General features: G+C 46.5%; 1 protein-coding gene across 1 annotated transcript in view; it reads right to left on the bottom strand.

The window, feature by feature from the left end:
* The window catches only part of TM9SF3 (transmembrane 9 superfamily member 3), a 72005-nt gene extending 66766 nt beyond the window's left edge, over positions 1-5239 (bottom strand). The window contains exon 1 of the mRNA XM_062213907.1: positions 5047-5239. Coding sequence (XP_062069891.1) covers positions 5047-5142 — 96 coding nt within the window. The 5' untranslated portion in view covers positions 5143-5239. The remainder of the gene's footprint in view (positions 1-5046) is intronic.
* Positions 5240-12550: the final 7311 nt, after the last annotated feature.

Genomic DNA, 12550 nt, shown 5'->3' with positions numbered 1-12550 from the left:
GTTCACCCCAAAATGGCCGCTACCGGCACGCTGTGCCAATCCAAAGCCAGGAGCCAGGTGCTTCCTCCTGGTCTCCCATGCGGGTGCAGGGCACAAGCACTTGGGCCATCTTCCACTGGCCTTCCGGGCCACAGCAGAGAGCTGGACTGGAAGAGGAGCAACCGGGACAGAATCCAGCGCCCCAATTGGGACCAGAACCCGGGGTGCCGGCGCTGCAGGCGGAGGATTAGCCAAGAGAGCCGCAGCGCCGGCCTCTCAAATAAGTTTTAAGAGTTTCTATACTCCCAACAGAGACAAAGACGAAAGGCTGCCATTTGCCAAAGTAAAGCGGAAAAAAAAAAAAAAAAGAAAAGAAAAGTTTTAAAATCACTTAGTGGTGTAATACAAAGTATCTAATTTAAGATGATGAATCTTAAATTAACAGTGTTCTGCAGGGCTAGCACTGTGGAGTAGTGGATAAAGCCGCCACCTGCAGTGCCGGCATCCCATATGGGCACCGGTTCGAGTCTCAGCGGCTCCACTTCCCATCCAGCTCTCTGTTATGGCCTGGGAAAGCAGTAGAAGATAGCCCAAGTCCTTGGGCCCCTGCACCCATGTGGGAGACCTGGAGGAAGCTCCTGGCTCCTGGATTTGGATCTGCTGCAGCTCCAGCCGCTGCAGCCAGTTGGGGAGTAAATCAGCGGATAGAAGACTTCTTTCTCTCTCTCTCTCTGCCTCTCCTTCTCTTTCTGGGTAACTCTGACTTTCAAATAAATAAATAAATACAGTGCCAGCATCTCATAGGGTCGCTGGTTCGAGTCTTGGCAGATCCACTTCCGATCCAGCTCTCTGCTATGGCCTGGGAAAGCAGTGGAAGATGGCGCAAATGCTTGGGCCCCTGCACTGGCATGGGAGAACTGGAAGAAGCTCCTGGCTACTGGCTTTGAATCAGCCCAGCTCTGCCCGATGCAGCCATTTAGGGAGTGAACCAGTGGATGGAAGATATCTCTGTCTGCCTCTACCTCTCTGTAATTCTGCCTTTCAAATAAATAAATCTTTAAAAAAAAAAAAAATAGTGTTCTGGGTTTACTGTGGTTTAAGCAATAGAGTTCCACTGCATATCTTTGGGGTCCTGGTAGCTCTCCAATTACCCAAGCTACTCAATAAGCACTGACTAAAAATCACTGTCCATTGCACAATGCTTAGTAGGTATGTAACAACCCTCCCAACACACACCACACACACAAAGAGCTGACTTGGTGAGATTGTTAATTAAACAGAACCCATAAAAACTCAATGCCCTAAAATACCTACAGTTTTGATTGTACTGGTTTTTGGTGCTAACAACTATATATTACTATGGAGATAAGAGTTACATACAAGACAGGCAGAAAAAGGAAGGAGTATGGCTCAGGAAGTTCAGGAGACTTCTGTGGTCTTTAGTCAGTCACTGGGCCTCTGTGGGCCACTGGGAAAGTGAGATTAAATGATCTCAAATCTTTCTAATTCTAAAATAGTCTGATTCATAATTTGAAATAATTTTCAGTGGAGATCTCTGAAATCTTAGGAGACACAGTAGTCTAACTCTAGATATACTTCTTTGTACTTCATGTTTCAAAAAACCAAACAAGGATAAGCCACACTCTATACATCTTTCTCTCACTCCAAAGAGGGCTTTTTGTGACCTTTCACTTACTAAAAGCCTTTCAAGAAAGTGTCCTTTAATTTCAAATGCATCCTATAATTACATACGATTGAACTTTTAAAATTTAAGAAAAATGTATCTTTGCCTAGTCTAGATCTGTAAATAGTCTACAAGTCAGTACATCTCCATCTCATCATTCTTCAGAGAATATTTAAAGAACTATAGATAAATAAGCACCTTAAAATACCATGCTGGTCAAATGTCAGCTGCATCCCAATTTGGTGGGTACAGCAGGAGAAAAAGGGGCTTTGAGGAACAGCATGAAGTAGCTGCCCTTTCTTAGCAACAGCTATGTAATGGGGGGGGGGGGGGGGGCGTAAAAGTAAAAATGCAGGATCCTTGCTCAAACATGAAGAATTTCAAGATGGTGACAACAGAGCATTAAAATACAGTTCTATGTGATTTTTAAAAATTAATTAATTAATTAATTAATTTTTGACAGGCAGAGTTAGACAGTGAGAGAGAGAGAGAGATAGAAAGGTCTTCCTTTTTCGGTTGGTTCAACCCCCAAATCGCCACTACGGCCGGTGCGTTGCTTCGATCCGAAGCCAGGAGCCAGGTGCTTCCTCCTGGTCTCCCATGCCATGCAGGGCCCAAGGACTTGGGCCATCCTCCACTGCCCTCCCGGGCCACAGCAGAGAGCTGGACTGGAAGAGGAGCAACCGGGACAGAATCCGGCGCCCCAACCGGGTCTAGAACCCAGGGTGCCAGCACCACAGGCGGAGGATTAGCCTAGTGAGCCACAGCGCCGGCCTTCTATGTGATTCTTCATATCATGTGCTCACAAAGCCAGCCATAGCTCTCTTAAATGCTAATCCAGACATCTAAGTAACAACCCATTCTGAACCTAGACTCAACCATACACATTTCTTTAAACACTTAAGCATACTACTGATACAGAGAACTACTCAATTTAAAACCAAGAGTTTTACTGTCCTATTTTCAAGATAAAGGGTTTTAAAACATATCAGCAAAGCATGTAGAACACTAAAAACTCAGAACAGTATGGGTTCAAATCCCACCTTCTACCTCTACAGGTTCTGTGGCCTCTTGCAAGTGACTTAACCTCTTTGGCCTCAGTTTCCTCATCCTTGAAAAAAACATAATAGTATCTATTCCACAGTTGTTAGTATGTGTATTACACCTAGTGCCTAGTTATCATTTCTATCTGCAAATAGCCTTCAGAGAAAGTTAATATAAACAGCAAGCTTTACATTCTGAAAGCTGTTCCTTAATAATTCAATTCCACAAGTATTTATTAAGCATCCGCTCAGCAACCTTCCCTCGGCAGTCTGTCTCCTCCTCCAGCGGCATTCTCTCTTCACCAACTACTTCCGCCTTTTTGAAGAAAAAAAAAAAGTTACCAACCCATAGCCCTTCCAGTCTGTTATCTGGCCAGGGTGAATACCTAGTTTTCCAAAAATATTTTAAAGGAACTTAGAAAAAGCATAAGATTTTGGCTAACAGTTAAAAATAGTAATATGAATCCCAATGATTTGAGTTTTACACTTATATCTTAATGCTATTCTTCTTATAACTTTTTTGCTGTTTTAATAATAGGCATGTAATAATGGGTAACCAAACAAGAGCAGTTCAACGTAGACATCAAATGAACAGATTCTTAATTGTGTGGCCCAGCAACCACCTCAGATAGTCCACATTCTCTTTCGTGGCAGTCAACCAAAACATTTTATCTAATATCTTATATTCAACAATTGTCATTAAAAAAAAAAGTTCCTGACAATAAAATTTCATTGAAACTGGCATTTACATTTTAAATTTGTAAATTATTCTAAGGCTTTTATACACTTTCAATTTTTAAATTTTTAATTGTTTCCCCTACTAATAGCAGTATGAAGCACAAGATGAAACAGCAGACTACTCTCAAGCATGTATGCCTGTTACCACGAAAGGTAGCTCAGAGAGAGTTCTAAATTTTACACAGTAACTTTTTTAAAAGTGTTTGAGTACATTGGAAAATATTAGTAATAATACCACTAACCAAACGGATGTTCAATGGAAATTAAAAAGTAATCAAATACCCCAATCAATACTTGGTCTCTGTATACTACATGAAAAAAACAGTAGTTCTGAAACTTACAAGTTACATGATAGAAAAACAAAACCAACAGAACACCGGCTTTAATTTAACTGTTTGACGCCCAAAATTATCTGAAGGTAAAAAAAAAAAAAAATCAGAATGATAAAAACATGTCATTAATTGAGGACTTGTGTCCCTAAATAATTTCATATATACAGTTAAGACGACTTTGGCCGTAACTGAAGGTGAGGTAGCCAAAAGCTCAGAACTTTTATTAGCTAAAGAAAGAGTCCAGCTAACCCAGGTGGCACCAGAGACTTTTTTGCTCATTACAGAGAAAACACCAATCGGGTCCATTAAATAGATACGGACGACTGCTTGATGTCCTCTCTTATCAGCAACGGCAACACACTGCCCCAAATCCACGGGGCTTAGCACACACACGCAAACTCTGGGGCACAATCATGTCAGAATAATTACTGGAAAGCAACCTCTCAATTTACCTGAGCTCCCTGCATTCCGCAAACCTGGGAGTTAACAGCCCCAAGCGAGAGCCACCGCAGGAGTCGGTCACACCCACGCTTTGATGTGAAAGTGCGATCAAATAACGCACCCACTTTAGGCCAGATGCACAGAGAGACTGCTCCAGCCCTGACCAGAACACTGGACCACTTAAGACCCTTCCCCACGGGAAGCCGCCCCAGTTAGAGACCCCCGGGGCCGGCGGCTGGGAGAGTGAGGAGGACAAAGTTAGCCGAGAGGCCCCGGCCCCGGGGCGGGCGGGTCGCGCGCACACGTGTGACCCGCGCTCCACCTCAGGTTGGCCAGCGCTGTCCCCACCCCGGGGTTTCGATCCGGCTGGGCGGCAGGGAGGGCCGAGGGGAGCCGGGCCGGACAGGATCACGACGTGGAGGGTATTTCCTGGTTGGGGTATGACGGGTAATCGCGATGCATCCGTGCTCCGCCGTGTCGTAGCCCCGGCCCCGGGCAGCCAGACAGCAGCCCCCATCCCCGGGGGCGCCAGCCCGAGTCCGGCCGGCCTGCACCCCCCACACACACTGCCCGCGCACGGCCAAGCGAACCCCGTCCCTGCCCAGGCTCCTGCCCGGCCGTCCGGGAGCGTCGCCGAGTCCCGGGAGCGCACGGAAGGACCTCCTCCCCGCTCCCGGGGCTCCGGCTCCGCCAGGCCCAACCGGAAGGAGCCCTCGAGCGGCCGCGGGGCTGCGCTGGGCCTCCAAGCCCCGCAGGCCGCGCTGGGCCTGCCCAGGCAGGGAGCTCAGGAAGCCGGCCGAGGGGCCCTGCGCCGGCCGGGGCTCCTCACCGTGTGTTCGTGCTCGTCCGCCCGGGCCCTCGGCAGCAGCAGCAGCAACAGCGCAGCGGCCGCCGCCACGCCAGGAGCGCCCGGCAGCGGCCTCATCCTCCGCGCTCCCTCCGGCCCGCCGCCGGCCCACCGACGCCTCCTCCTCCGCCGCCGCCGCCGCCGCTTCTGCCGCGGCCGATTCGCATCCACGGGGCGCGGAGAGACGCACAGAGCCCGGGCCCAGCCGCTGCCTCCGCCGCCGCCCGCCCCGGAGCCTCCCCCGCCCGCCGCGCCTCCCCAGCCGCTTCCTCTGACTCAGCCACGTCACCCGGCCACCCCGCACACGCCGGAAGTGCCTGCCGACGCGGGCCGCAACCGCCGCCGGACGCAGGGCAGGCCGCGCTCGCGCCGCCCGGCGGGCCCGCGCACCCCGCCGGCCGTCGCTCGGGTCCCGGGGCGGCGGCCCGGCCACCTTGGCGGGCAGTCGGGCGGGCACCCGCAGACTCCAGCTCGGCCCCACGGCGGCCTCGTACCCCCTTGTGAATGGCCTGGTCCGGCCCAGACTTACAGGCCGAAACCTCCTCAGGGCCGCGGCCGGGCGCTTGCAGCAGCGCGACCTTGGCGGACGTGCTTAGCTTTCCCTGGCTGCGAAATGGGATGATCAGACTCCCATCTCCAGCATGCGGGATCAGATCCGAGGCCTGACACGGCTGTCGCCTACCCCAGCGAAGGACTCGCGGGCATGGGCGATTGCTGAACTTGTACCGGGTTTAAAAGTCTTTTAAAGTCTCTCGGGCTTTATTTGTTTATTGGACCAATATCATTCGCTCAAAAAAGACTGCGCTACGTTGAAGTTCGTGTTCGTTTATTTACTTCTTATTTGTTGGTCTCCCATCGTCATTGATCTCTCTTGGAATGTAAATTTCTCAGAGCACAGTTTCTGTTGCCCTATTTTCTGTGCCTAGAACAGTGCCAGACCTGTGAGAGGAACTCACAAAATGTGGCACCACCATCTACACATACAGCCCTCTAAGCCAAAAACGTGCAGGTCGCCTGTCTCACAAGTCAGCAGCCAACAAGTTTTTTTTTTTTTTTTTTTTTTTTTTGACAGGCAGAGTGGACAGTGAGAGAGAGAGAGAGACAGAGAGAAAGGTCTTCCTTTTGCCGTTGGTTCACCCTCTAATGGCCGCCCCGGTAGCGCGCTGCGGCCGGCACACCGTGCTGTTCCGATGGCAGGAGCCAGGTGCTTCTCCTGGTCTCCCGTGCAGGTGCAGGGCCCAAGCACTTGGGCCATCCTCCACTGCACTCCCTGGCCACAGCAGAGAGCTGGCCTGGAAGAGGGGCAACCGGGACAGGATCGGTGCCCCGACCGGGACTAGAACCCGGTGTGCCGGCGCCGCAAGGCGGAGGATTAGCCTGTTGAGCCACGGCGCCGGCCTACAGCCAACAAGTTCTAACATTTGATCTCTTAAAAATTACCTCGAATTTATTTTTCCTCTCCTTTTCCTGCCAGTAACAGCCAATCTTGACCTCACTGTAGATTACAACAGTCTCCCCGCCACCAATCTAACTTCCCCTGCTATTGATCATTCCCCCACAGGTGCTAGGGTGAGCGTTCTAAAAAGAAACCAGATTATAACTCCTGCTTAAAACACCCCTGGCTGGAAGGAGTTGGTGCTTAGCAGATAAAGCCGCCCCCTGCGATGCTTGCATCTCATATGGACTGGTTCCTATCCTGGCTGCTCCACTTCTGAGCCCATGCTCTGCTAATGGCCTGGGAAGGCAGCGGATAATGGCCCCAGTACCTGGGACCCTGGCACCCACATGGAAGACTGGGAAGAAGCTCCTGGCTTCAGCCTGGCACAGAGCAATTCAGAGTGAACCAGCAGATGGAAGCCTTCTGTCTCTCTCACTCTGTAATGCTTTCAAAATAAGTAAATCTTAACAACAACAAAAGCCACTCCCAGCACATTAGTTACAGGTTTTTAATCTAAGGACATTACTCTGAACTCTTCACTGAATCCTGCACAACAGGTTCTATTAGTATGTGCCTGTGGCAGGTGAGGTAGCAGAAGCACAGGGAAGGCAGTCTTGCTAGGAAGACCAGACCCAAGAAGTCTGGTGCCACAAGAGGTCCGGCCTTTCACTACTCTCAGATACCAACTGTACAGCCTTTCTAAAAAATGAAATAGATCGGTATGATCTGGCATGGAATGATATCCAAAGAGTACTTTTAAGTGCAAAAAGTTGAAAAAAAATAGAGCACTGTGGCTTTAGTAGGCTTAGACTCCGCCAGTGGCGCCAGCATCCCATATGGGTGCCGGTTCATGTCCCAGCTACCCTCTTCCTATCCAGCTCTCCACTTAAGGCCTGAGAAAGTAGTAGAAGATGGTCCAAGTACTTGGGCCCCTGCCACCCACGTGGGAGACCCAGGAGAAGCTCCTGGCTCCTGGCTTTGGATCGGCCTACCTTCAGCCAACGTGGCCATTTGGAGAGTGAACCAGCAGATGGAAGGCCTTTCTGTCTCTCCCTCTCTCTGTCTAACTCTACCTCTCAAATAAGTACAATCTTTAAAAATAAAATAGAGATAATCCCATTTTAAATAGTAAAATGTTAGTCTACCGATAGAAAACAATGTGAAGGATGACTCAACCATAACAAATGGTTAACTTTCTACTTCTGTACATGCCTATAAATGTTTGGCTTTTTTTTTTTTTTTTTTTTTTTTTTTTTTTTTTTTACAGTGAGCATGTGTTACATTGTTAAGGGGGAACTGGCAAAGGAGGAGAAGTTCCTGTCTACAGAATAAAGTCCAAATTCCTAAACCTGTTAACATGCGCCTATACCATCAGACTGTAATTTATCTCCCCAACGTTACCTCTCACCAGTCTCTATGCTCAACCTTCACCCATGCATTTTCTAAATACACTATCTTCTTTTATACTTCTGTGACTTTTCTCTTTATACTGCTTTTATCTAGAATGCTGTTTCACCTTGTCCATTAGATACTATCTGTCCAGGCCTAGCTGAATTATCTGCTCTTCAGTGAAACCTTGCCCCTGGGCAACTTATAAGGTTGAGCATCCCAGTGGCCAGTGTTGTGACCTAATGCATAAAGCCAAGGCCTGTGACACCAGCCTGCCATATATGTGCCAGTTTATGTCCCAGCTGCTGCACTTCCAATCCAGCTCCCAGCTAATGGCTTGGGAAAGCAGTATAGGATGGCCTGAGTGTTTGGGCCCTTGCCACCTACATGGGAGACCTGGATAAAGTTCCTGGCTTCTGGCTCCTGCTTTGGCCTGGCCCAGTCCTAGGGAGTGAACCAGCAGATGGAAGCATGCTCTCTCTCTCTCTCCCTGTGTGTGTGTGTGTGTGTGTCCCTCTCTCTGTGTAACTCTTTCAAATAAAGAGATCTTTAAAAAAAAAAAAAAGTTGAGCATACCTTCTCTGGGGTGCCAGTAGCATTTGAAATGCCACATTGTAATTACTGCTCTGTTCCCATTTCATCTTCTGAGCTACAGTGTAACTGCTTTTTTGATGGCAATGACTATCATTTATCTTTATACTTGGCCCAGCTGCTAGGATAGTGCTTGTCACATCATAGACAATTCAGTAACTATTTACTGAATGAATGAATGAAGACATTAACAAGTGAAAAGTCAAATAGCATTGCAGGATTTAAAGAATGCTTTCTAGACATCACAAGAGACATCACAAGGCAGTACATGATTAATTGCTGAATAAATCGTACACCAGTAATTGCTATAGAAATCAGAGGAGGCATCCTATGCATCTTTGCATATCTTCCAGAGCACCTAGCACAGCACGGTGACTTGCTCACAGTAGAAGCTCAGCAAATGCTCCATGAATGAATAATCACTGCTTTTGAATGCAGTGATGATGGGCAATTGATGAGCAAGCAGTGTAAGTGCTGCATTAAGATGGATGAGTAGTTCCTTGCTTAAACACCCATTACAGCCTCCACAGATTTGAGGGAGTAAGAATTGCTGGCTGTTATGGGGAGCAGTGAGTTGGCAAGTGCTTTGGAGTAGGGCAGACACAAGAAAAAGTACAAAGTACTCACTTGGGGAGGGTAGACTTAAAACCAAGAAACTATAGCCGGCGCCGCGGCTCAATAGGCTAATCCTCCGCCTTGCGGCGCTGCCAGCACACCAGGTTCTAGTCCCGATCGGGGCACCGATCCTGTCCTGGTTGCCCCTCTTCTAGGCCAGCTCTCTGCTGTGGCCAGGGAGTGCAGTGGAGGATGGCCCAAGTGTTTGGGCCCTGCACCCCATGGGAGACCAGGATAAGCACCTGGCTCCTGCCATCGGATCAGCTAGGTGCGCCGGCTGCAGTGCGCCTACCGCGGCGGCCATTGGAGGGTGAACCAGTGGCAAAGGAAGACCTTTCTCTCTGTGTCTCTCACTGTCCACTCTGCCTGTCAAAAAAAAAAAAAAAAAAACAAAAAACAAAACCAAAAAACCAAGAAACTATACTCACAATAGCGATCAGGCATGACAGCGTACAAAAAACTCACACAATGACCAGCTGTGCAAATGAATGGATAATAAAAGCAATAACTAATCTGAGGAGTAGAAACCCAAGTAGCTCATTAGAAGTGTGGTTTGGAATCTGATGACTTCAAAGCAACAAATGGGTTCAAGGGCACCATCAAAATTAGGGTTGTTCTATGAAACCAAGAAGTAGAAAACACTGATACCAAGAAGTAGAAAACACTGATAGATCTTATTCACCAGTTTCTTCATCTAGGTTAAGGACCTCATTCCCTGTCACCCAAATGGGAAAAAATGTCAGTGAAAGGAGATTCCCACCTCCCTCCAACAGCTGTATAGGTTTTTTTTTTTTTTTTTTTTTTTTTTTTTTTTTTTTTAACAGTGGCTCTAATAAGATTTTATTTGGTTAAGGAGCCTATAACCACTAAACACAGAAAACCACAATTTCAATTTCTCATTCTGGATAATCATGATCATCAAAAGTCTTGGGATGTGGGTGAGAACATCTCTTCTGATTTTATTCAGCTACTTTTTCTTTGAAATTCTGTTTCTTCTTCACAAGTTTGCTTTGCCACTTATTTACTTCTCGGTGCCCGGTCCCTAGAAAGCAGCCTTTTCATTGTTATCTGCCACTTACAGCTTCCACTTCTTCTGTTCTGGATGAAACACTCCAGACACTGGTGACCTTCAGGCTTGCTCTCAATACTTTAGGAAGCCATCACATAAAACATTTGGTTCTTGGATGGAAGAGCAACCAAGATGATTAATTTCTTTGTGCCATTCTTATTTCACTGTCTCTGGTTATTTTTTTTTTTTCCGTTTTCCTTCAAACTGACCTGTTACAGTACTACAGGGCAACTAACAGCAATTGCCACATGACTGTGTGTGTGTGTGTCCTTTCCTGTTTGGTAGTGACTCCGGTAAGGCTGTGTCCCTGCATCTGCAGAATGAGAAATTTCCTATCCTTTGCCTTAGACTTAGACTTGCAGAGTTGAAGGAATATGGAGTATGACCAGGGGCCTATGGTATAATCAAGCACACAGCTCTCCACTTCACAGATGATGAGACACAGGCCAATGTAGTCAAGTTACGTGAACTCATCAAGTGGAAGCAGATCAAACTGAGAACCAAGCTTCCTGATTTCCAAACCAATGTTCTCTTCCCTGCCCCCTTACTAAATCCTACTGCACAGATGGGACATTTTCTCCCATGTTGTAGGATACAAGGGCTTTTCCAGGCTAGCCTGTGTTTCACAGTTTCTATGAGAAAACAAGTCCCAAGTTGTGTCTCAGAATTCAGAATACATCTTTCAACCTCCTACTCATCTTCTCACCACTCTGGTGAACTTAATAGCTGGCCATCAGGAATAAATGAAGACTTTGATATTCTTAATAACTTGCTTGGAAGTGAACAGAATGTAATTTACCAAACTAAAGGAAATATTTATGTAGGCACATCCCTCAAGATTGAGGATTGATGTTTAGGGTGAATCTTTTAGAATTATCCAAATTAATCACTTGTCTTTCAGAAATAAATCTGTTACTAATGCTTCCTCTGCCAAGCAGCTCCAAAGGCACGCACTGTTGTTTGATGGAGGAGCACTGACAACCAGCCTACTGCCTGGGCACATGGGGGAGGGATCTAAAAATCCCAGCTATTAGGTCAAACGGGATTGACAAGGGACTCTTTTTTAATAACAAAGCAGAACAAGGGGGTGGAGACTTGGCCTGACACAATATTCATTGACATTCTCTAGATACTACCACTTTATGTAATGATGGCAAGGCATCAGAGAGTATTCACATCATTAAACATGTCAAGTTAAACTATTTTATTGCAACACGAACCTCTTATTCATAGTCTCTCAGTCTTCACACTTTGTTGCATCTATAGTTAGGCTATCTGCTCCCGGATTCTAATATGCAATGAAGGAACTGGGCTGGCCTAGGAACTGGAAGCCAAGTTATCTTCTACCGTTGTGGGGAAAGGTGATGGCAATGAAGAGGAGCAGTAACTTCACTCTAAAGTGAGCCGGCTGGAAACACTGTGGGGAAGGATGGTGGCAGCAGAGCCATCTCTCAGAGTCCTATGGAAAACTTTTTATGAGTCTCTTTCCATACCTCCTTATAGTTTAGTTTCTGATTCTCATTGTATAGAGAATCCATGGTTTTGTTACATAATATATTCCTAAAAATGTGTACAAATGTATTGAGCCTGTGGAGATAGGATACACTTATGTTGTAATTTAATATATCTCTGTTTCCAGAGAAATGAATTAATTCACCTCCTTGTTAGAGACATTCTTTGATAATGCAGTCCTTGCGTTTAACCCAATTTATTTCATTGTCCTCTTTTACACACAGTCAACCAGCTTGGGCGGTCAGTGAACACCTACCAAGCACTCAAACCTTGTCACTTTTGACTTGGTGCTCCGGATCATGTCCATTCATGACTGAGGCGTACTGCATTCATGGGACCCAGGCTTCTCTCCAGCACTTTCAACTCTGCTTCTTCCACTTATTTTCGTGTAAGAATAAAATGCCACAAAATATTCACATATTGCACGGTGATGTTTATCGTTACCTGTGAGTAGGTTTTGCCATGTTATCAATCTAAACGTTCATTAGAGGATGTACAAAAAAAAAAACAAAAAAAAAAAAAACCTAAATTTGGCATCCAAAAGGGAATTTAAAGATATTGAATGTAAAAAAACAAACAAAAAAAAAAAACTTTTGTCAAAATCAAACATCCTTAATATTGAGACTATCTATATATAATATAAACAGGAGCCAGACCATATCAACATTGTAATTTTTTTGTTCTCCTTTTATGTCACATCTTCTTATTGCCCTGAAATAAGTGACCAGGGGAGTAGAGGGGTCACTGCAGGGACTGGACAATGGCTGCTATGTAACAGGACTGGTACAATGTAATTTGTACGAACACTGAAGGACTAGGCAGGAGTGGATTTTATGTCAAAAGAAAACAAAACTCAAGACTCCAGAAACTGC

Source organism: Lepus europaeus, chromosome 17, assembly GCF_033115175.1.
Source record: "Lepus europaeus isolate LE1 chromosome 17, mLepTim1.pri, whole genome shotgun sequence".
Lineage (NCBI taxonomy): Eukaryota > Metazoa > Chordata > Mammalia > Lagomorpha > Leporidae > Lepus > Lepus europaeus.
This window is presented reverse-complemented; position numbering and strand designations above follow the sequence as displayed.